This window comes from Copadichromis virginalis, linkage group LG10 (assembly GCF_057382275.1).
Source record: "Copadichromis virginalis isolate Kocher_CV1m ecotype Utaka linkage group LG10, C_Virginalis_male_GT1.1, whole genome shotgun sequence".
Taxonomy (NCBI): Eukaryota; Metazoa; Chordata; class Actinopteri; order Cichliformes; family Cichlidae; genus Copadichromis; species Copadichromis virginalis.
The window spans coordinates 33,960,027-33,987,155 of record NC_140627.1 but is presented as its reverse complement, the minus strand read 5'-3'; the positions used below and the strand labels follow the sequence as shown (position 1 = coordinate 33,987,155).

The 27,129-nt window shown below is 41.4% G+C and overlaps 1 protein-coding gene across 2 annotated transcripts; it reads right to left on the bottom strand.

Moving 5' to 3' along the window:
* Positions 1-1,511: 1,511 nt before the first annotated feature.
* slco2b1 (solute carrier organic anion transporter family, member 2B1) lies at positions 1,512-26,518 on the bottom strand. Of its 2 annotated transcripts, none has more exons than XM_085471139.1 (15): positions 26,269-26,518; positions 23,329-23,433; positions 22,166-22,303; positions 21,727-21,889; positions 21,102-21,326; positions 19,206-19,304; positions 14,036-14,166; positions 7,644-7,740; positions 7,254-7,418; positions 6,964-7,153; positions 5,128-5,272; positions 3,932-4,092; positions 3,513-3,577; positions 2,841-2,961; positions 1,512-2,441 (listed from the first exon to the last, which is right to left on the bottom strand). In XM_085471139.1, exons 2-15 carry the CDS (start codon positions 23,392-23,394, stop codon positions 2,282-2,284), a joined length of 1,926 nt encoding a protein of 641 aa, XP_085327265.1. In that variant the 5' UTR covers positions 23,395-23,433; positions 26,269-26,518; the 3' UTR covers positions 1,512-2,281. The 2 variants fall into 2 exon arrangements, with proteins under 2 accessions (XP_085327265.1, XP_085327264.1); XM_085471138.1 differs by having other exon boundaries at positions 26,342-26,518.
* Positions 26,519-27,129: the final 611 nt, after the last annotated feature.

The following is a 27,129-nucleotide window of genomic DNA, read 5'->3' as shown; positions in this document are numbered from 1 at the left end:
AGTGAGTATTTAGAACAGTGTACAGCCTGAGCATTAGAGTCACAGGGATCACTGTGAGTACACTGATCTCATTATTAGAGAGTTTACAGGTACAGGTACTTTTGATAATTGCATCTAAAAAATGTAACTAAGCCTTCCACCACCAGAGGCACCATTTTACCAGTGGGTCTATAACATGTCTTTGGAAGTCTGCTGTGCTTTTAATGTTTAATTTTCCTTGTTATGCCTTTGCTTTTTGTAAGCCACTATTTTAACCAAGGCTGTGTTCTTAATGGTTAAATAAAGCCCTGGAGGACGGGGCTGTGGCCCCCCCACACCCGCTAGCAGATTATTACATGAAGGAACCTTTTAAAAAAACAAAAAACAAGCGCGTCCATGCTCACAGGTGTACAAACGGGTGATCACACCCACAAACTACACCCTTTTTGGCTCCTACCTCAAAGCACACTGTGTTCTGTTGATCTTATGTGCTGCACAATAATGTTTAACATTTAGTATTTACTGTCATATTCCCATATATCATTGTGATGTTGTTTATTCTATTACTCTTGTTCTCTTCTGCTTGCTTTCTTTTTTCTTTCTCAGCAGGTGATCCAGGTGATTGATATATGCATTTTTTTTCTCTGCCCGTTCTGTTGGTTTATGTCTTTTGCCCTTCTCCCCCGTCCCTCTTCTCAGCTGTTTCTCTTTCCCTCTTTCTTTCTCCCCTTCTTTCCCCCAGTCAAGTCTGTCCCGTATTCAGTAAGTGAAAATAAAATAAACAATAAAAGGTGAACCATTACGGCAAGGCTGGGATGGTCAGTTTGGTAAAGTAAATCCGTTGGGCATCTTTCTTTGCCTTTAGACAACAATTCTGATGCAAAAGAGCCAAACGGGACAGGCCAAAAAAAAAAAAAAAAAAAAAAGGTTAAATAAAGCATGTGTTTGCGAGACAATTTTTTGTATATCAGGCAGGTGCACATATACTGCAAAGGTCTACTTTTACAATGTGAGTATTTTTAAGCAGCACCTGAGGGTGTCAGTAACTTACTTCACCCCAGCCCCACAGGCCTAAAGACTGCTTGGCAACTGCCTGGCAACCACCGTTTGGCTGTGATTCATTGCTGGAGTTTGCTAGCAGTCAGTGAAATTTTTCACAAACAGGTGTAGTGTGCTGTAGTAAAACGTTCGTTGCAGTAGCAAGGGTTGTATGAAATTTCTATGAAAGGTGCCGACTTGTTTGCAAACACTCTGCAGCTACTCGCTAAGTGTTTGTTAAGCAGTGACATGTGTGAAGAAACTGGAAACTGATGTTCACGTTAATGTGAACATTAACGTGAACATTCTCTTTCTCTTAGTGAAAGGACGCTGACTAAATCCAGATGATCTTCATTCCGCACTGCAGTCTTGCTATATCTAAAACTACAAATTATGAGCTTCCTGTCTGACCTTATGCTAACATGGAAAATTTCTGCTTGGAACTAACAGTTCTTTGACATATTGGTAAAGATTTATGGGTTTGATTAGATAAGTCATCTCAAAACAGGAAATATTATACATGCAGAAGGAGTGGAATTTGGTACAGTGGTGTCCCACAGTGTAGTGCTAAACATATTGTTACATGTTGCCAATGGCAACTCATGTGTCTCCCTATAACGTGATATTTTTTCCTTATTTTCATGCCAGGCAAGTGTTACTTTAATTAAATTTCTATAGCAAGAAAACATTATATTTTGATCATTTACCTATATATATGGATGTGCTTAAGTATATGATTGCATATATATGTGCATCCTCACTTCTGGCTACAAAAACCCAACAAGGGGGAGGCCAAAACACTAAAGTTGGATAGTCAAAATGTCAGGGGTGACGTCACAGTAGTTAGGGCGACCTTTTTATGTAGTTTATGACTTCATCAAAGACAAATAAAAAAAAATCTTGAAAAACAGAGTCCCGTGTTACTCAGGTTATTAGTTTTGGCACGCAGTTTGGGACTGATATACTGCTCAATGGCCAAAAACTAAACATCGTAAGTGAAACTTTACATAAGTATACACTGTCAGTCACATTAAGAAGTTCTATCTAAAAACAAGAAAACCATTCTGAAATGTTAGCCATGATGTATAAACAAAACAGTGATAAAAAAATTATTTTTGCCTTATAATGCAAGCACATTGCTCCGTTATAAGTGAAGCATCCACCACACCGAGTAATTCACTGCTTAGTGGCAGTGTCCTTTCAACCAGCATAGAAAAAAGCTACCTATGCAGTCTCAGTGAAAAGTGTTTTCTCAGAATCCACTTCATGTTATCAGTTCTTTTTCTTTGCCATTCTCTGATATTTTCTGATTCACCATCTGGTAATCACTTTCCTGATACCTGTCTCTTTTCCGCAGGACGACGATTGTCAGCAGGTAGCAGAGCAACCCTCCACACACAAAGACCACCTGCAGCCCTAGAAACCTGAATACACAAACAGGTGGTTATGGTTTTTTTATGGTTGTTTTTATGGTTGGGGGCTAGTCCGGGATGCAATCAGATGACAGAACGCTTTACAAAGCAAGAAATCTCTACTGAGAATGAGAAAAGTGTGATTCTGTGCTGGCAGTGAATTTTTTAGCCTTTATAACTGCAGAAAATGTGTTCATTTCAGTTGTTGTTTTTATAAGGATTATGAAATTGTTTTACTCTTTTAAAAAGAATTTACAGCCTGTCTCACAAAATGCATCACAATATTTATATAAATGACAATTTAATCTTTCCTACTATGAGAAGGAATGATTGCTGCATTCATTTCAATAGTCAAATAAACTTAATGACCACTTTTTGTATTTTGTTAGTATCTTTAAATGTTCCTTTTACCTGCTTCTGAAGCGCTCTAAGTTGTAGTATTGACAGGACGTCTGCTTGCCACATTTCTTGCCCCATAAGATGCAGGTGGTGTCGATGACACTGCCGTACAACACTGGACCGGGCATGAATGCTGTAAATAGACCAAGATGAATACTCAGTTAAAATCATAATTTTGGCCCCAAATTATTATTATTTTTTAAATAATTCATTCATTTGGATTTATTTATGTCAAAAAGTAAACAGTGCAGCCTCTATGACTGGTGGATGGTGACACAGGTGGCTGTAGCTGTTAGCTGTCTGCTTGGCTTCACTTTGGCTAACTGGAGTCCGTGACCATGTTTGTGCTGTTGGAGCCGTTTTTAATTTATCTGACCAGTAAAATGGCCACTGTGGTAATTGTACGAAGAGCTTGTCCAGTAGGTCTCAGCACTAGTTTTGGTGGCTGAAGTTTGAGGATTTTTATCTGAATGTTTCTTTGCACTGCTGTCTTGTGCAAATATAATCATATCTGGCTCCAAAAAATAAAAAATAAATAAGATGGTAAAACTGATTCTTAACATTGCCAGAAACCAGTGTATGAAACTGCATCTAAGCATATAAGCATCAAAGAAAATGCCTTCAGCAGGTCTTTGAGTTTAAACACAGACCTCGTGTCACTGGAGAACGTATGTGATGACTTACCGAGGACTCTGAACAGCATGTACTGAACTCCCACTGCGAAAGACTTATCCTCTGGAGGTACCTCCCTGCAGCAGAGACATCACATTCATGATAACGAAAAACAGGCTTCCAGTAGCTGTTATTTAATGGAGTAGGCAATCTGCAGAGAAATCTCTAGATTCTTCACATGTTTAGAAAAGAAAGTAGTACCTGACTGGAATGTGAAAATATTTGTCTAAAGGCTAAAGATTGTGTTAAAACAACAACAATTTGTCATGTGACTCTGTAGGGAATGAAAGGCAGCTTTACAAGTTTTTCTTTTTTTTTCATAAAACTTTTGTTTTGGTGTCCTTCCTTTAAATTACTTAAAACTGTTGCTAATGAAAAGACTCCGACTTAAGCATTCCCCATTATTTGACATTATATTATCTTTTCCATACCTGAGTATCATCATGCATGATGGTGTCTGGGAAAAGGCGGCGATGAAGGCAGTGAGACCCAGCAGAATCACGAAGGGTAGGAGGAGATGCTCACACCCACTGCCACAGCTCCGAGGTAAGGCGAAGCTGAGACCACCGACACACCGGCACTCAGTGTATTTCTACAGAAACGCACATGCAAATAGATCTGTTATTTGTACAGCTTTTTTTTTAAGTAAACCTGTTTGCATTTTATTTCCTCTCTTGTACAAAGTAATTCTTAAATAATGAAGTCGGTCTATTGCCGGTGCCAGTTTCATCATAAAGTCAGAAACGGTGCTTGGATTAGAAATTGATTCATTCTGTCAGTGAATAACTGAGTTCACAAAATCATGGGAAGTCAACGGTTGTTAGACCATTAGGGTCCGTCAAACCTACAAAAAAATGTTCCTACAGTGGGAGAGGTTTGGGAGAGTTCTGCAACATCTGGATGTAGAATTTCTTGCACATCTGGCCAATTACTCAAGGTCCCAATTTAGATTCTTTAAAACCAGTATTTTTACTTTCACTTTCATAGGTAAATCCACAGACAGACTGGTAAAATGAAAAGTGGGACACTCATACCATCGCAGTGACACAAACACATGACACTCCTAAAGATACCACCCCGAGTGGGCCCCTAATCCTTTCTGGCAGCACACACTGAATTTAAGCTTAACATCTGTAATAGTGAGACCACCTTGGAACAGCTGTAAGCTATTAAAACTCAAGGATACAAATGAAATAATAATAATGATAAACTGGCAGCTAAATTTGCTTCTCAGTGCAGTTTATTGTGGTCTGTTTTCTTTCAGGGCCTTTTCCACAGAATGTTCAGGCTACACAAATATCAACAAGATGATGGTGTGTGTGTAAGAGTCTGAAATAAAGCCAGCGTATATCTAAGACTGAAAGAGAAAACGAAATGTTTCTGCCGCCTCCACGTCTCAATGCCTCATATTCTCAAGGAATGTGATGTCACTGATTTCCTAAGAGCACAAACAAATGAAATGGGAACTGGCAGCAAACCACCACAGAAAGCATGCCAGTTCCTTGTGACTACACACCACTTGAATTTAAATTTGAATAGCAAACAGAGCTGAGCCTTAGTCACAATGTGAGATAACAGATCGGTTCACAGGAAAAAATTTCTGGAAAGATGATTAACTGAGTCTTACCACGACTTTGCTGAAGTTGTCTGTTTCTACAGATTGACAGCCAGCATGGCAAGGAGACCTGAACTCCATGCCGTCTGAACCACAGACCGGGTTAAACGCCTCCTCAGAACAGTGACAGTTAGAACTGCACTGCAACAAATCATAGCTGAAAATACGAACACACATTTTTATTAACATTTTAAAGGTGAATAAAGAAGCTGTAGATGCCTACAATAAGTATTATTAACATATATTCTGAATCATTTTATCAAGTTCATCTGGATTTTTATCAAAATGAGATGTCAAAGGCTTTACTAAGTATCAGTTACACAAAGGTCTCATCACCAACAAAAGAAAGGAACCTGTAAATCATGCCTTTTGCACTGTAGCAGTTACAGCAGTGAAGTAAACTGGTGCCAAAGGTAAAATTGGTTGCCACCAGTGGTCAAATGAACCATTTAACCGATGGTTGATCAGTGGTATCCTTTCCCTGAAACTATATAAATAAGCGTATGGGGTTTCTGCTCCTGCTCTTGACGAAGGCGGTCGCACTTTTCTCCTCTCCCTTATCTTCCCTGCTTAGCTTCTTATGTCCTTGTCTTGTCTTGAGTTTTTACTTTTCTCTGGAACACTCTCTCACAGTCTGCTCTCTAAAACCTAAAAGAGGAATTATGGATTTGATCAACTGGTCCCTGAATGCAATTGACACCTCTTTCTCAACGAGAAGTTTAGGCTCAGGTGAGCCTGAGTGCTGAAGATATCTACCTATTCGGAACCATGGTAACAGGGTTCTGGCTGATCGGAGCTGGCTTGGCCCTGACTTATCGAAGAATTAAGGAAGCGGAACCGGCTGTTCAAACCCCCACAAGGCTGCCCGCTGGGATTGAAACGATGGGATGAGGCGTGAGTTTCTCAAAATGGGCTCATTGAGTCAGCACGGAGAAGATCTTGGAGAGGCTTACGGCTGCCGTGAACACTCAGAACAAGACCACTGAGTGAAAAACTGGATTACATCTGGAGGGGCTCGCTCGAATAACACCTTTGAGCGCAAATTCGATCACATCTTGGGGGAGTGCACTGCAGTCGTGAGTTCTCAGAACCTGCTCTTTGAGCAAAAAGAATGACAACATCACGGAGCGTAAGTTTGATAACATCATGGCGAAGCTCGCGGCTCTCCAACGGGAGATTGAGAGACCAGTGTTGGACTGTAGAACTGCTTTGAAATTCATATGAGTTGTTCGCACTAAAGTAAAAAGCACCATCACTTCATGCGGATACCCTCTCGGCGCCAGCTGCGGTCTCAAGGCTGGAGCCGAACAAAAACACCCTGATAACGACTGTGTTTAGACTGTTCTTCCCATTTCATGCAAGGCCACCTGGGTTGGCTGGCAGACTGTTTACTTAGCCTGGCAGGACGAAGGACACTGTCTCAGCTGAACTCTGGACACGCACACACACACATATACACTGATATGCACACACTCATCCCCCCTCCCTTTCCAAACGCCTTCGACGCTTATTCCCTTCCAATGCTGACGGTGGATCAAGGAGACCAGCGCACAGGCTGCAGGCCCGGATGTACTGTCTACACTGGCTGTCTCTCACCCTTTACCCCCCCTGTTGCTTGTCATATGTTTCTTTGGTGTATTAAGAGTTTTTGGGCAACTTAGTTGTTTTATTTAATCAGTAATTTTGTTTTATTAGTTCGAGTTTTCACGAGTTTGTGATATTATAATAAACAAGTGAGAACATTTGTTTGCCATCTATGGTACACTTAGTCCCCTGTTAAGGTGAATTTGTTCTGAATATACAATAAAAAATATAAATCATGGATTTACATGGTAACGGGACAAGTACCTGTTGTTAGAAACCCCAGCAATGTTCTGTGTGGGACAGCCGAGGAACAGCATTGGTAGGGCAGTCAGAATGCAGAGAAGGATGGCTATTGTGCACAATTTGCTGGCGCCATTGACTGAAAGATTGAACCGTCGCATCAGAGCTCCACCCAGGACGGTCCCCAGTACCGCCATTGGGATCCCGACTCCTCCTGCGAAAAATCAATAATTCAGAAAACAGAAGCTTCATTTTTATGTCCACAGCTTGATTCCGCTGTAACGACTTTCATGGCACTATTCAGGTCCTCTCACCTATCATCATGGTGGAGAAAGAGGCACTCTGGCTGAACTGTTTCTCAATGAACTTGGCCATAAAGGTGGCGAGGCCGGACAGCAGAGCTGACAAGTTCACCAGAGCCAGAACCACCAGCAGGTAGATGGGATTTCGCAGCGTTCGCAGAGCGATTTTAGGAAAACCTGAGGGAGGTGTACAGTATGACTGAGGATTAATATGCATTACTAAGTTTCTAATGGACAAAAAATAGCATTTAGACTAATAGGTACATAGACTAAAGAGCATAAAATGCTGGATGATGCAGCTGGATGAAGTAGCCCTTGCTGCTGTTGACCTCTTTTAAATTGGTTGACACCCTTCAGTCACCTCAGCTGGACAGGAAACAGAAGTGGAAAAAGGACTCTTACTTTTGAGGAACTGAATGAGGGTAGGTTCCTGTCGTGTGTCTGTCTGCTGCTGCTGCTCCTTACTTTCTGGTTCGGGGTCAATGTCTTCTGGATCTTCCTGCACAAATATGGAAAGAATATCACATGGCAGCCTTGTTTTTCCACTGTGAGATGTGAAACCAGTAAATGGAAGTTTACATTCATGAATCTGTCTGAGGCTTTGGATAAATGTTTCCTGGCTGGTTCCTGGGAAATGTGAGTTACTCGCAGGCATGAATTATTTAATCTAAAATCTTGACAAATGCCAAGATTATTTGAAGAACGGTTTTTGGAATGGAGACTATTTTACCCTGTGGCAGATAAAGAAGGCGTTTGAACCTTGAGATAAATCTACATTCCCACTGTAACCACAGGCCAGGACTGGATAGTGGAGCAACAGTAGGGTGATGTGTACTTTGAAAATGTACCATTACTGCCTAACCAGCTGTGACTAATACTATTTATTGACCCTGTGGTGGTCATTTTACAATGTGACGGACCCTAAACCTGGACCAGTGTGATTTAGTAGTTAGTTGTTCCCCTCCAGTCTGTTAGACTGCAGACGGTTTTGTGTCAGAGAGCACAATGACTCATGGGTGTGTTAATGTTCAAGTTGTCAGATTAGCAGCAGTATTATCATTGCATGTGTTTATTCCTGCACAGTGCTGAGCATAGCACACTGTTCAAAAACAAGAAGTGAAAGTGCAGCTGTGCAGTCTGTGAAGCACATGCTGCACAGGTAAGAAAGAAAAACTGTTGCGAGTCTTTTTGCCACACAAATTTGCTACAAAATGTTTTATTCACCAAGAACCTTGTTTGGATAAAATCGGAAAGCTTAAATACTCTTCTCAACTTCACAAATGTCTTTGTGTGGGCGGGAAGGATCCAAACTGGATACTGTCCAAAATATCTGGGTCAGGGCTGAGCTTCCAGCTCCCTCCAGCTAAGTAATGAGGTGAAGATAGTAGGCCATAACACACACACAATATATATACAGTATATATATACATATATACATACATGTGATACATGTGAGTAATTATTGGCCAGTTTAGTCAGTAATTCTTCACCAAACTCAGCAGAGAAACCTGGTTCAGTTCATGGAGTCGTCACAAAAGCCTTTCACTGCTGCAGCTTTTCAAACAAATGACCGAGTCTGTTCCAGACTGTTGCTCAACAGTGATTTATCTCACAGAGCTCACGGATGTCCACTAAGTGCAAAGGTTTTATTTAAGCACGGAAATACTTTCAGTTTAAAATCTAGTCAGAGTTGTGCTACAGAGAGTTACGTTTCATCAACAATAACATAATTAAACAATGAAATATGTGAGAAAGACTCCATCACAAAACTGAAATAAGTTTCATCATTTAACCCTTTAAAGATTAAAAAATGCTTTCTTATGTGGGGACAAGATTAGGATGCAGCAGTGCGCAGTGTGACGTCTAAAAATGAAAATTTACTTAAAGCAGCTGTGAAGATAGAAAAGTTTCCTGCTGTATAGTCAAAACTATTCTGATTGGTCTGTTCTGGCTGGTTTATGGTTCTTACCTTGGATCTGATGGACAGATCCCTGCTTTAATCTATAGACAGTAATCTGCATCTTAGGTTTGACAGATTGGTTACCAGCTGTTAGTTTGTGGATATTACCCTCATTCCTGCAGCATGTGGACTTTGTTAGTTCGTCTTTAGTGGCTACTTATGCAACTGTTCTAAGGAAGGTCCAGGAGGTCTTTTTAAATATTATGTGATGCAAGTCTAACAGTGGAAAACTTCCAAGGCATCAACTTGAAGTTTTCATAAAACACCCTGCTGACATTAACACAGTTATTACATCTTCAGTTTTAGAGTGATCTGATTTGCTATCTCAGAAGAGTCTCTTGCCTGACCACTTCTATGTAAGGTTTAGGTAGCATGAGCAGCAGGAAATGTACGGTACTGTTGGGTGTATTTTTCTAATGGACTGAAATTTAATGTCTCTATATATAAAACATACAGATTTTGTTTCAATTTGTTAGATATTTTGCTTTGTTCTGCATTCTTGGACAGTCCAGGTCATCTCAAACCAGCTTGATCTGTTTGATTTTCCTGCAGTTGGATGAACTCCTGACCTATCAGTCCAACTGCCTTTGCCTTTCTACAGACAGGCAGTTTGTCAGTAGATCAACTTTCAACAGCTAAGAAAATTTTTTTAATTCAATAATTGAAATAATTAAAATCTCAGAATTTAGCCCAAAAAGTTATTTTTAATTCATCATTTATCTTTCTACCAAAACATCCTGGACTGGAAATGTCCAGATCCCTTCTTTTCCCAGACTGACTAGCAGTGTTGGTCAAGTTACTTGAAAAAAGTAATCAGTAACTAATTACTGATTACTTCCACAAAAAAGTAATCCCGTTACTTTACTGATTACTTATTTTCAAAAGTAATTAATTACTTAGTTACTTTTTAAAAACACGATTTACAACCTGAACAGGTGATAAAGCGATATATCTTTCAGCCCAATTCTACTTTTTCTACATAATCCATCATACAAAATGTAATCAAATGGAAAAGTCTCTTTTTTTAACTTGTTTTATTAGTTTTAATCTTTTAACTTTATGCATCAAGCAAAAATTTAATTATCTGCAACATTCTCTGAGTTGAATAAATGAGTTTAACATTTAAACCTATTTTCTGCACATTCCAGCACATAAAATAAAATTATTATTTTTTGTCTTTCAAATAGATGCAAGTAAAACACAGAATAAATAACCCTAACCCTAATAATAATAAATAACACACACATGAATAAAGTCAAAGACTAACGGTCCTGTTGCTCTATTTTCACCTGTAAAGCAGGACTGCGGTAGGCGGAGGTTTACCCTGGTGCAGGTGTGCAGCGGTCAGTGGAAGGATACGGCAGTGTCTCTGTGAGTTTCCCATTACGTCGTAGCTACTCGGTGCTTGTTTGGAAGTTTAGGGGTTTTTTCGCTGTAAAAAGAAGTTTTCTTCCCACGCACAGCGGACACTAATGTTTTTGTCACTTTTTATGGAATCAAACTCAAAGTAAGGTCAGTACTTCCACGCTTTAAACGCTGCACGCTTATACTCTCTCCTACAATCGATATGTGATCCATTGTTGATCTGCAGACAGCTGTTGTCACTAACGGCGCACTCGCTTACGTCACTGTCGTGAGACATTCTCGCAAAAAATCACGGTTTTAGTAACGCAGTAACGCAGCGTTCCTACGGGAAAGTAACGGTAATCTAATTAGTTACAAGTAACGCGTTGCTGCCCATCTCTGCTGACTAGTCTGCTTTCCTTTTTTCCTTTTTTCTCACAGCTCTGAGAGTACAGCATTAGCACTGTGTGTAGCAATAACAATGAATCAATCATTTTTTTCACCAGCTTCATACAGACAGAGTTCGTCAGTCATCAGCAAAACCTGGTTGGATCAATCTTCAAGGCTTGATTTTGTTTCTGTTTCTTATGAAATTCACATGATTTCTTGTTGACTGCATTTTCCCCTCTTTACCTTATTTGTGAAATGAGTTCACTCTAACTAAATTGCTCAAATTTCAAAAGACCAGTCTTTTAGCTTCGGATAAACCACAGATCCCCTCTGAGTCTAAACTGCCAAATGGAAAAAAGTCCTTTTCCCCATCAACAAAAACAAAGCAAAACAAAAGAAACCATCCAACATTAGATAACTTACGGTTTGAAATCCATTCACATCAACGTAGCCAGATTTCAAATGACATGGCTCTATTTTTGTCCGCTCAGAAACTCACTTTTAATGAGTCCAACCCTGAACGGTTAGAGCTAACATTTCAGATGGTAGATCTCAGCAAATACCTCTGACCTGATGGAATGAAAACAGGCTAAAAAATGTGACTGGGAGGCTTTCAGGCAAACATTTGGTCGAGCACTGATGTTTGGCAGCATGCTCAGGGAGTCTTATTCCAAGAAACTCTGTTGGGCAATTGGATAGTTTGTCTCATTTAATTGATAAAACATGTGCAGAAGCTGAACTTTCTCTTTTGTGTTGGGACTGAGCCAAAACACACAAAAGCAGTTTCACGTTTGCACTGGTTGAAGTGAAATAAGTTCAGCTTCACCAACAAAGCCTCATCTTATCCTGTCATTTTGTGTTCCTGTGGTTTAGAAGCAGAAAGTTTCTCTATCATAAAACATAATAACAGCATTGTGAGCTTTTTGCTTTCTTTAGTTAGTGACAGCTGTATTTTGCTGCATTGCAATTACAGATATTTTTAACTAAACGACTCATTTACCTCATGCAGTTTCTGACAAACAAAGAAAGTACACCCCACCCCCCCCCCCCCCCCCACACACACACACACACACATACATACTTACTCCCTATAATGACGACCATTAAAACCTCTTTGGATTGCAGGTCGGCTTCAGTTGATCATTATCGCATCGAGATAATTAAGATAATCACATTTTGGCTGCTGCCATTAAGATGTTTGAGCGAAGAAACCACAAAGGGCTTCTTGAATTGATGAAAAGTACTGTGATATATTGGCTACAAGCCATTTCATTTCCTAGTTTTGATTATCAACCTTCACTCCTTCCTTCAGTGGTGCTTGTGTTTGCTGTGAGGAGAGAAGACAGATCTCCTCCTCTATCCCTGTGTAGAAAACTTCATCCCACATCTGTGCAGATTATTTAAACTAAAATTCATATTCATCATTTAGATAACAATAGCAGCTCTCGGGTGGTCTGATAAACTATCGTAAAATAAAAGTTTTACAACTTTCCCACTGGAAAAAAAGCAATTATAAAAGGTCTTTAAAGATCCATTCATTGTCTTCTTGTTAAAAGTCAGTCACAGCTAAGCAGTGATTCCAAATGTTCGGCCGATCGTGGCTCAAGAGTTGGGAGTTCGCCTTGTAATCGGAAGGTTGCCGGTTTGAGCCCCGGCTTGGGGCTCTCGGTCGTTGTGTCCTTGGGCAAGACACTTCACCCGTTTCCTACTGGTGGTGGTCAGAGGGCCCGGTGGCGCCAGTGTCCGGCAGCCTCGCCTCTGTCAGTGCGCCCCAGGGTGGCTGTGGCTACAATGTAGCTGCCATCACCAGTGTGTGAATGTGTGTGTGAATGGGTGGATGACTGGATGTGTAAAGCGCTTTGGGGTCCTTAGGGACTAGTAAAGCGCTATATAAATACAGGCCATTTACCATCTTCGAACTCCTCACCAAGCTTTGAAGCTAAGCCCAGCCCACCTGAGAAAGGAACCTATTTTGGTTGGTTTTATTCACTACATTGGTCTTTCAGTCATGACTCGAGGTGAGGGCCGGAAGCCAGTCTGGCTATTTAAATCTGTGACCTGGTACCACATGTCAGGCTGCCAAACATAGCTTTGCCACACCTAGAAGCTGAATACCACTCATCATGAAACATAATTCAAAAAAATTCAAGTATATAGAGAGGAGCTGGCAAAATAACCAAAATAGAAGATAAAGAACAATGCATTTAAGTACCAATAGAAAGATTAGCTACTGGTGTATAGCTGGCGAAAGATGGAAAGCCACAGACAACTGGGGCGACCGTGGTTCAGGGGGTTGGGAAGCTCATCTGTAACCAGAAGGTTGCCGGTTTGATCCCCCAGCTCTCTCTGTCCTGGTCGTTTTGTCCTTGGGCAAGACACTCCATCTACCGCCTACTGGTGTTGGCCAGAAGGGCCGATGGTGCGATATGACAGCCTCGCTTCTGTCAGTCACAGGGCAGCTGTGGCTACAACTGTGGTTTGCTTGCACTAGTGTGTGAATGAATAGTAGAATTATAAAGCGCTTTGGGTGCCTAGAAAAGCTCTGTATAAATGCAATCCGATATTAACTACAGATAAAACATTATGAAATATTTAATAAAATGTTCACTTGAAAAGCCACTCTCCAGCAGAAAAGTTCTATGAAAGACCTGTCAGGTGTATTAATGATTAATCAGATTGATATCTATTTTGTTGGTGGAACAAATGTACAAGTTTTACAGTTTTGCTATTTACGCTCTACTCAACTGTTTTTCTTCCCTAGAATAGAGTTCATCAACCTGTCAGAGAACATGAGTCACTGTGAGCCCCCTGTAATTATCTTCAGTTACACCTGCTACACATGCGCATATCTTGGATCTGTCTGGATTAATCACTAAGCTAGGGCGAGGCAATTATAGGTGTGTAAAGAAAAACAAAGTCAATGCATCTGATGTGCTTCAAGCATTAGCCCTTGAGTGGTGCTGGATTAAATGTTACAAATAACGTGATCTGGGATATTAAGGCCCATAACGGATGCTGACTATGCCCATGAACATTTTCTCTACATGTAAGTTCAATTACACCAACAACAACTCTTCTGTATTAGATAGGACTGACTCACCTCTTTGGGCATGTTTCTGGGGAAGAAGAGGTAAGGTAGTGCAGTGAGAAAGAGGAGGCACGAGGCTACCAGGAAGCCAAGCCACCATGCTCCCACCCAGCGCAGGTCTTTAGTGTCCAACTCAATCTCCTCTGGAAACAGAAGAGAACACAAATCATGAAATCCATGCAAAGAATCCATCCATCCATTGTCTTCCACTTATCAGGGTCAGGGGGGCCAAGAGGCGAGGTAAAGCCTGGACAGGTCGCCAGTCTGTCGCAGGGCTAACACAGACAGACAGATAACCATTCGCACTAACATTCATGCCTATGGGCAATTTAGAATAATCAATTAACCTAACCCCACTACATGCATGTCTTTGGACTGTGGGAGGAAGCGGGAGTACCCGGAGAGAACCCACGCAAACTTAACACAGAGAGGCCAGATGGTGAGTCAAACTTGCTGTTAGGCAACAGAACTAACCACTGCACCACTGTGTTGCCACATGCGAAGACTACGACTCTTTTTTTTTCATTTTATTTGCAGCTGTTTATTGCCTTATATCAGCCAATAAATTATCAATACATGTAACATAGGGTTAATTCACTGCCAGCCCATAAGCCTATCATTCATCCAAGTACATATCCAAAAATTCTTATATAGGGTGTAATATTTACGCTGCTTTAACCTTTAAACTCCAAACCAATTTGCAACCCACCTCCACTGCAGCTCCCCCTTTATACCTCCAAAGTAATCATGTGATATTAGTTCTCAGTGATGCCTGCTCTGTTGTGAAATACAACCAGGTGGAAGTAATCTTTTGACTCCAGTAGTTCTGCCTAAAGTAATAATATACAAAGACTGAATTTGCTTAAATTCATGAATCTTCTGATAGAAATACGTCTGCAAGTTTGACTTATAACTTGTCCTTCACATTTGTAATATACAGTCGATAATTTAAACGCATACTTGGACCTAAATGGTGAAACAACTGCCCCCCAAATGACTTACTGAGCCAGTTAAGGGAAAAACCTACTGTACGCGCTTTATGGTATAACAACAAGTCATCATACCTCCTTTGTTTGAAAGATGTGTCATTTACACAAAAAACAGAAGTCAGATGAAGCCTATGCTGGTGGAGTTCCATGTTTGGACAGCCATTGCTGTTATTTATAGTTAGGGTTGGTCATGGAGTCATTCCTAACAAAGAACTAAAACTGAATGCTTTTACAGTACAAGCTGAAATCTTCTTCCCTGTCAGAGGTTGTTCTGGATGAAACACAAACGACTTTCTTTTGCTTGGTAAAAGTGAGCTTCCCATAACTCGATCTTGCAAGAACCTACAGGTCCCTGGTTCTAGTGTTTTCACCGTGTGTAACTTGACATTCAGTACTGTGTGAACGTTTTAAGCAAAATCTGATGAAAATTTAGATGCTAGCTGCCTGGTCAGCTTCACCTCAGCTAATTGGATTCCTTCACGTCAACCTCTGGCTCATGTTTGTGCTTTTGGACCCTTTTGGAGCATTTTTAATTATCTGAGCTATAATATGGCTGCTCTGCATTTAAGTGTACTAACAGACCATCCCAGAAGTCTCAGCACCAGTTTTAGAACTTAGTATTTTTTTTCTTTGTTACTAGAGGGGATCTGTGCATTTGTGCAGTCTGCAGGTGCAAGAAGAACTTAGCAGTCCTAGAAATAAACTTTTTATCCAAATATAAACCAGCAGCCAACATAACATCAGCCAAATGTATAATTGGAGGTTTCAAAATGCACACTAAAGAAAAAAAATGGATGCTGTAATTGTGTCTACATCCTAAAATTTATAGATATCAAGACACAACCTGTAGTCTGTAAACACAACTTTCCACTAATTTAACTGTACACCAATGACATGCTGCCAATCTGAAACAAACGTCACTGCCCATCTAAAAATGTTCACTTGTTTTCCTTGATTTATTAAACCAGTTATGGCTTTGCTTATCGAGGGACACCAATGAAAATGGTTCTACCTATCTGTTTGTGGCTGCACCCATGACGATGAAGAACCTCTGCAGATTTTAGTGACATTCATGTTTGAATCGCCAAACAATGAAGGCTAATCCCAGTGGAACCTGATCATTGAAAAACTCCGTGGGAACTTTGCAAGGCTGTAATTACTGAAGATCAGGAATGAGTAACTCTCTTGGTCCTGCTCTGACAACAACAACATTCCAAAAATCTTGCAATGGACACCTTAACCTGCTTTACCTGTTTACTATATTAACCTCATTACACTGCTCAGTGTGCAGTTATTGTCATGTTAAGACTGCTCTGCTTTTATCTATTATCTGACATTAGCACTGGTTCCAGTGGTGAAGGTTTCAAATAAGGTGAGTGTGACAGCTCTTATGCAACAGCAACCAAGAGAAGAATTCCAAAATAAAATCCATTAATTGTAGAAAAACAAAGACAAATGTTTTTGTTTCCAAAACAAAAACAATGCTTTACAAATTTTAATCTATTGTCCAATTACTGTCCTCACTGTCAATCCAGCTGTTATTATTGGAAAACCTTCCCAGATATTTCACAGCGTAGCTGACTCTTTGTAAAACTAAAGAAGAAAGGATGGATAAACATTAAAAGTTAAAATACTTTAGTTATCAGAAAAATCTGTTGGTTCCTTAATTTCATATCTATTTATTACATCTCCTGTGATCCTAAATGAGTGAAAGAAAAAGGAGGAATGTATCATCAAAACTGCCTAAACGCATTTAAAGTTGAGCTTTTAAGCTGATAAAAATACTTATTGCTAATGAAGCACATGACTGCTGGTTAAAATCTATAATTGGTGATTTTGGTGTTTTATTGACAAAACTTTATAGAAAAACAGGGACAATTTGTAGTGTGTGCAGTAAATGTTTTTTTTAAATATTGTTTCATTGAACATATTTGTCCTTAAATTCTCCTCTGAACATATTTAGTGCTTACTCAGCGCTAAGTTGCCTGAAGGCTCAGTGTAAGCCAATAAACCTACATGCCAACTGTGTTACAAATCAAACCACATCAAAAAAAGCTTTTCATTTACTAGCCCACCAACCACCACCAGTGACACCTTTAAGTGTGTCAATCCCTAATACAGGGAATACAGATCCCTAATACAGATTACGAGGTGACAGCTTCAACTTGCGTGTGTGCTGTTTTATTTTTTTTCAAGGAAATTAAACTTAAACATAACTCTCCAACCTTAGCACCACAAATTAAACCTCAAACATACATTCATGAAGCAAAAGAAAAGCGCCCTCAATTTTCCACGTCCCATCCTGTCCCTGGTCCCCACAAAATAAAATAAGATATACACACTCGCACACATTCTCCTCTGTATGTTTTTACTTACAAACACAGAATTGATGCAACATTTTACATTTTTTCTAAACATGCAAATTGTTAAACATGTTGTGTGACGGCACATTCACTTTCACAATCTGTTGGCCCATGTACGCATTCCACTGGGAATGTTGAAACAAGCAAGTTATTGTTTCAACAAGTCTGTAAAGAGACTGTAACATCATTAATCATGCAGACGTCAAACGACTGCAATGCCTGATTGAATGTCACGAAACTCTCACTCAACTTAGATCAGAAACGAAACCTGAAATATGAGCAGATGTAGCAGAACTATTGATCCCAGAAATGGTGGGAGTTAGCCTGTTAGCATCCAGCACATTACCAGCTAGCCACTTAAGGTTAGGGTCACACATTAAAGCAAGAAGCTTAGAAATGCAATGTCACAAACATAAAGTAATCCTGTTTCTTTTCTCATTACTAGTTTTCAAAAGTAATTAGTTGCTTTGTTACTTAGTTACTTTTTAAAAACATGGGTTAGGGTTAGGATATGTGAACCCTGAATATGTATTAAAGCGATAGACCTTCCAGCCCAATTTTATTGTTTCTGCATAATCCATCATATAACATTGAATCAAATGAAAATGTTTGTTTTTAAAACTTGTTTTATGAGTTTTAATCTTTTAACTTTATGCATCAAGCAAAAATGAAATCATATATAACAATCTTTGACTTGAAGAAATGTTTTTAACGTTTAAAACTATTTTCTGCATATTCTAGCAGATAAAATAAAATAATGTTTCGTGTTTACACTCTTTCAAACAGATGCAAGTAAAACACAATTGGTTAGCAGGAGTGGGGCCGGTGACTGATAATTAGTATGACTAGTTCAAAGAGCTGACTGTGGAGTATTTAATGAAATAAATATAATAGTTTCACTGAAAACACCTCAGATCCTTGTCTGAACATATTTCTAATCTGGATATCTGCCCTAAACCTGAAACTTTCAACAGCAAATAATCTACTACTTCAGCTACAAAATACCAGCTTACACCTCCAATTACATCTGGCTGAGTGTGAAGAAAGAAGAGGCAGCAGGAAATCCGCCAAAACATGAGAAATGCTCATTCACGAAAGGCTTCACAGCTTGATCATTTGTTGGATGTCAGAGGTTTGAGTTCAGTTCATTTCTATTATTTGCACCAAATATCGACAGTAATGACGATGCTTCGTTATATAAGTTAAAAACATAACAATGTATTGTTCCAAGAGACCAATGCCTCCAGCAGAGTCGGGTTCAGTATCTCCACAGCAGTAACTGCATAAAGTGTGCAAACACTGACAATCTCCCGGTGTGCTGAACCCAAATATTAATCTTTAGATATCATTCTTTGTTTCAGCATTGCTTTCTCATGAGTAAAACAGGATAAACTAGAACACTTGTTTTTAAACCGCCACCCTTTTGTAGAAATGTTGGCACGGCATAAACAGCCCGAGGACTGAGCGCTGCTGCAGCGTTTCCAGTTAGCAAATACACAAAAACAGGTCATTAGGGTGTGTATCTGTTACAAAACCTGTCTGCGGCCTGATGGTCACGAGAACATGGCTGTCTTAAAGAACTTCACACCACCAGTGAAGACCTCAGCCACTGTTTGCCAAACTGCATCATTTAAATATGATTTATTTTATGGGTTTTTATCTTTTGTAGAAGATTTTAGAGGAAATGACCCACATTAGTCAGCTTTACACTGTTTTTATTAACACCATGTTGAGTGCTCACATGCAGGAAGTCCTCCTTTCCTTTTAAAAATGAGTAAGATAAACTTTCTTTAAACAGCTGTATAGCATTAGCACAGTGTGCCTCCTCACCTTTGGGTACCTTGTCAAAGTCAACATAGAAGCGTAGCATGAGGGCCCCAGTGATGAATCCGAAGGCCGGGCCAATTGAGGTCATAGCAAGGAGGATGCCTGGAAGACACGATAAAAAAACCCCTGAGAAGATGAAAGAGACGCCTGCTGGCCAACGGGTTGACCCTGACCTTTCACCTCAAACATCACTTTGGAATACTTTACCTGCTTTTTTCAGGCGCCTCCGTCAAACACAAAAAAGATTCTGCTAACCAAACATTTCCTACCTCCTCACCATCACATAGACAGATTCATTATGAGGTTACAACAGTAAACATTATACATATGGAACAAGAAGCAGCGGCGAGGTCTGTGAGGTGTTACAAAGAGCTGCATGTGGCTGCTGTGTCGCTGTCCTGCAGTTCTTCTTACACTCAGAGGCCTCAACAAACTTGAAAATGAGATAAAACAGCAAATTTCTTGTATGAAGCAATCTCACATTTAAAGAAAAGGTTTTAACATCTGAGCATGCCCAGCTTTCCTTACACCAGCGTGACAGAAAACAAAAGCAAAAGGAGAAGAAATCACACCGTGTCTACAAAATATGCAGCAAGGGCAGCATTTGTGCTGAAATTAGGACAACAATGGAGCTATAGTGAAGAAATTTCACATCATTATTAAAGACTTCCTGCCTGCAGGTCCCAGGATCCTAATTAAAACAGGTTTGTTGTATAAGCAGAGACGCCGCAGGCTAATGTAACTACAATGCAGCACTACAATCACGTCTGTTGTCACAGTGACTGTTCTGTAACAGGTCAGGTGAGCTTCTTGGACTTTGATGACCTCGGTCTCTGCTGTTATCGCCTTCTCATATTTTTATAACGCCCAGTTAAAGTTCTGTAATGTGAGTTGACCTGAGCAGAAAATCTTTCATGGCCTCAAGTGATCTGCTTTCAGTCTGTTAAATACAACTCTTGCCAATGTTTGCCTGATAGTTATGAGGAACAAAGGTATTTGTTACACAGCTATGATATAACAGTGGGTGGTAAAAGAAATGCAGTCATGCTGAAGAGCAATAACTGTTGTGTCTCTTTGGGTCATTCTGGCTTTGTCTTTGAATTAGAGGAAACTTCCCTATTGTTCATTTTCTTTCTTCAAAAAAAAAGTCCACCACAGAGACCAGAAATCTGTTTCAGCGATTGGGGAAAGTCTTCTGATTCTTTTCGTGTCCTGTCTCCGCCTCAAACATTCAACCCAACAATGGTTTGAAGCTGGAAGTGCGTTTGGACCCTTTTTCTTTGGATCAAAGACTCAACACTCCAGCCAATTAGAGGGTTTAAATATTTTCCTCCTGATCTGCATCACAGTTGGCAGTTCAGCGGGAATTACGTTTATCAGAGTGTTCATCCAGACCAGCCAATCAAGATCTTCTGTGAGATCAAAAGTTTTTGAACACTTCAGAAAGTATAAGCTCATAGATGGAGGATACTCCTTAGTGGAAAATACCTGGTACAGATGTTAAGTCATAGAAAATGTTATTTTCTGTGCTCAGAGGCTCAAAACGTGAGAAACATTCATAAAATGCAGTACTCAATGTGTATAATGTTCTTCTCTCCCCTTTTGCACAGTCGGGGAGTGTGTCAGGATACATTTCACTGCATGTTGTACTTGTATAAGTATGTATGTGACAAATAAAGAATCTTCAAACTAATCAGCAACAGTTGGTTAAATGCAGTGCACTAACACTGATGAGACACTGAGACACTGATGGACTTGGGACTTCACTTTGAGGAAACCCCCTCAAGAGACTTCTTGACGTCTTCATCTCAGGTGTATTGAACCTCTAAACTACTTAATCTCCCAGAACGTGACATCGGGACCAAATTGCGAGTTAAAATATCATTCTCTGCTTCCTACCGAGGTAGAGCGGGGAATTCCTTTTGCTTGCGTAGTCGTCGATGTAGGAGATGCCAAAGGGCTGGATGGGGACAGCTCCGACGCCCAACAGCAGCTGACCCAGGAGCAGCATGGGGTAGATCCCCTGCTGGGCAGGGGTCTCCTGTTTCAGGCAGGTCTGATTGTAGGATGAGGTGGTGACTGAGCTTTCTGATTGGCAGAGGTTGGCACTTTTTTCATTGGAGGCTGTTTGGAAAACAGGGACACTTTTAAGATTGTCTGAATTCAACACACAGATTTCGTTCTCTGCAAATAAAATTGAAAGGGAGAAGATTCAGTCTGAACTCAATCTATTTCTAATTTACTGGCACATCAGCTAATTAACGTCCCTTAACTGGACCTGTGAACTGTGTTTGTGCTGTTGGAGCATTAATAATCTGACCAATAATATAACTGCTGTAAGGTTACTGTGGTAACAGAGTGTCAGAGAAGGCTGAGCTCCAGTTAACCAGGAAGTATGTAAACCAGGGACAGTTGATAACTTACTCCACAAAATAAAGAACATTCAAAAAACTCAGGAGGTTCGATGTGTGCGTGTGTTTGTGTGCGTGTGTTTGTGTGCGTGTGTTTGTGTGTGTGTTCTCACCGATGATGCTCTTCGTGTAGTGGTACGGTTCACTCATGAAGTGCGTTACCCCCATCAGCAGAGAGGCCAGGCAAGCGAGCAGAGCTCCAGCGCCGATGTACCGTGGCCGATGGACTCGACTCCCAAAGAAGCTCACAAAGATGATGAGGATGGTGTTTCCCACCTGTACTCAGACACACAACATCCGTAATGTAAGACTAACATCAAAGATTTCCAATCCTGTCACCTTCAGGTTCATATTGAGGTTTTTGTTTGTTTTCATCAAAAGGACAACTAAAACATCTCAAACATAAAGCTTAGACCTCGTTCCGATTATCATTCATTTATCGCCATCTTGTATCGTATACTGGACTGTATTCTCAAACCAAAAACAAACTTGTGACTTTCTGAAGAGCCATGAATTCATTAAGCAGGAGTTCAGAGTCCTAGCTGAACTGACCTCGTTGAAGGAGGCCAGGAGCCCAGACTTCTGGCTGGATAGGCCATAGCGCCTCTCGATGGTGGAGATGGAGCTCTTCATGTAGCCCGACACCAAAAGCTGGGCCAGCTGCAGCAAACTGTGGCAAAACACAAAGAACTGCAAACAGAAGAAGAAGAAGACAGAAAGTCAGAAAACGCATTTTAAAACAAGCTGCAGTTCCCCTTACATCCACACGAGGCAACAAACTGGCAAACAGACTGACAGGCTGTGTTAAAACCTCCGAAGTCCAACTTTGCCGACTTAAATTCTGGCATTTTATTTGGCTTTACTTCACACTAGTTTCCACACCTGCTAACATTAGCATTTGAGAATCTATAGGTGGTAACTTGTAGCTCCACCCACAGTGCGGAAGTAACCTGAGGGTGGTTACATCCATCGTGCATACTGAACAGTCTGTTTCTGGCTCAATTTCAGCACAACGTGAAAGGTACAGACAAGAAACAGTATTTTTCTTTGCCCTGAGCTCGTCCTGGGATCATGTGACTGGAGAACAATTCCAGGATGAAGCTCAGGATGTGAAGTTTCAGTCCCACAGGTTCCAGTGTTTAGACAGGCGAGCGTCTGAGGCCAGCTTTTAAATCTCTCCGCTGCCTGAAGGGATCTGACCTCTGACCTTGCCCACTTCTGATTTTACTGTCACAGGCATTGCTACAGCGCCATGTGATCCTGTGATCAAGTCATTGTGTTTCATTTGTTTTTCCAGACACTCTGGGAGAGCAGACTAACGAACGCAGCTGAGCGTTCTTCTTCATCACTTTAACCCTGGAGAAACCAGGTCAAATTTGACCCCATGGGTTCTCCAGGGTTAAACACTGAAATCAGATCTTTGTGGGACGAGCTGTTAGAGACAAGCCTTAACCACTGGAACATCTGTCTGACACAACATCGGCCTTTAACTGTTTACAGTCCACCATTTTTACCCAGCAGGCCTCATACGAGCCCGGACAGGCCCGAGCACCACTCCCACTTTTTCAGCTCTAAGTTTGAAATAAACAATAAATGTTACAAATTTCCTTCAACTCATCTTTTCTTTCTTTCCTTTGTTGTATTCCCTTCCTTTCTCCCTCAGTCCCTTCCTTCTTTCCTTCCATCCTATCTTTGCTGTGGCGCTGCAGACAAACCTTGATGCTGTTGAAGAGACTCCTGGATCGAGCAGGAACTCGTAGGCTTCTGGGGTCAGAGGTCATGTTGAGGCTGTTGACTCACACGGAGACTGAAGAGTGACCCTGTGAACCACAAACATGGGTGAACCTGCCATTCATCGCTTTTATTCAGCAGAAAGTCCAGCACAAACAGCCCGACACACTCATGCTGAGCAAACACTACCTTCTAGAAGTACTGAGTGCACACACACACAAAAACACACACACACACACACACACACACACACACACACACACACACACACACACACACACACACACACAACCCTGTTCAGCTATCTTAGTGAGGACCTTCATTGACCTAATGCTTTCCCTAGCCCCTGACCCTAAACCTAATCATAACCTAATTGTAACCCTGACACTAAAACCACAAATTTGAAGGCATTTAAAGGCTTCAAATTTGTGAGGACTGGGTTGTGTGTCCTCACAAGTGACTGTTGGTTCTCACAAGTATAGCAGAATGCAGATTTTGGTCCTCACATACACACACAGGGCGTGTGAGTGTTTGGATATAGAGCTGCTGAGTAAAACGTTGATCGTTCTGAGGGTGATTTGACACGGCGTCACAGAGCAGCCAGGTCAGCACCTCTGCGACGGACAGGTGGATGGTGACACAGGTTGCTGTAGCTGCTAGCTTCACCTGCACTGGACCTCTGGATGTGTTTGCGCTGTTTGAACCTTCTGCAGCATTTTGAAAGAAGAATGATAAAAGCTTTGGTCGGAGTGTTTTCACTATCATCAGCACTGAATGCTTATTGGCTCAGTTAGTAGCCAGAGTGCATACTTTGGATATTTCTTCATGTTGACAAATATGAATTTGCAAAATTAACTTCATTTTTTATTAAAAATGACCTGAAAAGGCTGTTTTCCCATTGGCTTCTGTCCAACTAGCTCTTAAACTGTCAGTGTTTCGTAGGATGCTTCAAGCAGAGGAACTGCATTCACCAGTTGACGGCACATTAGCATTCACCCTCTGGGCACCATGAATGTCTGTGAAGAAGTCATCACTTCATCCTGGACCAGTACGGTGGACTGACTGATGTTGGCACAGCCATCATGGCGAAGAGGAGTCTGGTTGGAGGCTTTTATTGCGAAGGGCAAAGGACCAGAAGACAAATGTTGATGTTTACCAAGAAGATCAAAGCTTTTTTTTTCTTTGAAAGAGTTTTTTTCCCCTAAAACAGAACTGAATGTGAACAAAATTCACAAGAATGTGTTTGATTTGATTTGTGCCGTGTGACGTATTTCCATAATCAGGCTGAAATACAAAGACAACAACAACAGGAAACAGAGAAATTGTGGTAGAAGGAGGTGGAGAAGACAGGAAGTAGCTTCTTATCTTAGACGTCAACCGATTCTGTGACAGATTTTATCTGTCAGAGCCACAAACAGACGACCTTCATGTTTGAAGATAAAACCGATGACCACCACCTCCACCCTCTGCCTCCACACAGACTTCACGGAGTGAGGTGAGATTCCTGATGGTTGGAATAATCTGAATGTTTGTAATGAAGGAAACATTTTCCTTTGGCCAGTTTTTCAGGTCTTCCATGTTGCCAGTTTTCCTCATCACTGTTCGTGAACATGCTCGATCTGAAGATTGCTGATGGTTTACCCGGTGCCTCTCCAACCAAAGCCTGCTAAAATGGGATTGGTTGGTTTTTGTTGGACTACTGAAAGAAGAAAAATCCTTGAAGGTGTCAGGAAACGATTTCCAGCAGATGTCCTACAAGTCGGGTCAAAGACAAGTTCTTTTTTTCAGTAGATTAAATGTTTGACAGCAAGCACAGTGTTTGGAAACAAGCAGCATGGGATAATGAGTAACCAGGATACTGATAGCTTATCACACAATCAGGCCCACTCATGGCTCTGTGTACAGGCTCCTCACATCGTCACCACGTCCCTGAAGAACGAGCAAACTAAACCTGGGAATAACTAATGCCATGCAGGTCATGACATCATTGTTAACTTTATAATCAAGATTTAAATTAATATTTAAACACATTTTATGATTTCTGTTAATATAATATTAGTGCTATTGGAACTCTGTGAAACCTCTGACTGAGCCTGGCTGCGGAGCTCATTACGCTGGTCTCTGACCATGTTTAGCTCCTCGTGATCGCCATGACTGTAAAGGCCGTGTCACACACCAAACAGCTTAAAAATCCAGCTCCAAGCTCGAATTTCTTTATTCCAACTAACAGCACAAAGAGTCAAGTTACACTCCTGCAACGTGACGGCTGAGCTGTCTCACACACACACACACACACACACACACACACGCGCACACACGCGCACACACGCACACACACACACGCACACACACGCACACACACACACACACACACACGCACGCACACACACACACACACACACACACACACGCGCACACACGCGCACACACGCACACACACACACACACACACACGCACACACACACACACACACACACGCACGCACACACACACACACACACACACACACACGCGCGCACACGCGCACACACGCACACACACGCACACACACACACACACACGCGCGCGCGCGCGCGCGCGCGCACACGCACACACGCGCACACACGCACACACACGCACACACGCGCACACACGCACACACACACACACGCACACACACACACACACACACACACGCGCACACACGCACACACACACACACACACACACACACACACACACGCGCACACACGCACACACACACACACACACACACACACACACACGCGCACACACGCACACACACACGCACACACACACACACACACACACACACACACACACACACACACGCACACACACACACACACACACACACACACACACACACACACGCGCACACACGCACACACACACACACACACACACACACTCGCGTACTCACAGCTTTAGTGAAAAGTCCCAGCTGTCCCACTAAAAGCCTGAAACCTCCCACAGAGAAAAACACTCAGACTCACTGTGTAGCTCGTCTCTCTGCTGCTCTCACTTTGCTGCAGCTCCGACTTTCTGTTCCACTCAAGCTGCCAACACACCTCCAACTCACTGAGAATAGGAGGAGACAACAGGAGCGAGGAGAGTGGTAGAGTTTGAACCCTCCTTCTGTGTTAAGACAGTCTGTGAAAAAAGCCATGTGTGTTAGTGTGTATGTGTGTGTGTGTGTGTGTGGGGGGGGGGGGGGGGATTTCTTCTCTTCAGGACTAAAAACCTAAATAAAAAAATGACACAAAAGGTGCAGTTCCTCCAAAGTCCAGCAGAGGCAGCAGAGACTCCCACAAATGTTTACATTGCTCTAAAATTTAAAGTCTGCATTATTAGGGGCGTGGCCTCTGGTATTGACAGGTAAGTGGCGACACAAGCGGCTGTAGCTGATAGCTGTCTGCTAGCTAACTGGAGTCCCTGGACTGGACTTCTGGACCACGTTTATGCTGTTGGAATTGAAGTATTTTGATGACATCTTCTGACCAATCACATGGCAGAGGGTGTGACAGAGTAGTTTGATGCTCCAATGCAGTGCATGAATGCAGCTGGAATCAGCTGATAACTCTGCCCTCCACCCTCTCCGCCCATTATTCCTTCTTCTGGTTCCAAACAGATCAAGACAAAAGGACCATAAAATGTCCCACCTTGCCCTAAAAGCACTCTTAGAGAGTAAGGACAGGATACGCGGGGGTTTACTTGAAGTCTGAAAGTATGAAGCATGAAATCTCAGTAAGACCTTTAAATTTCTACCCTCAGACCTGCAGTC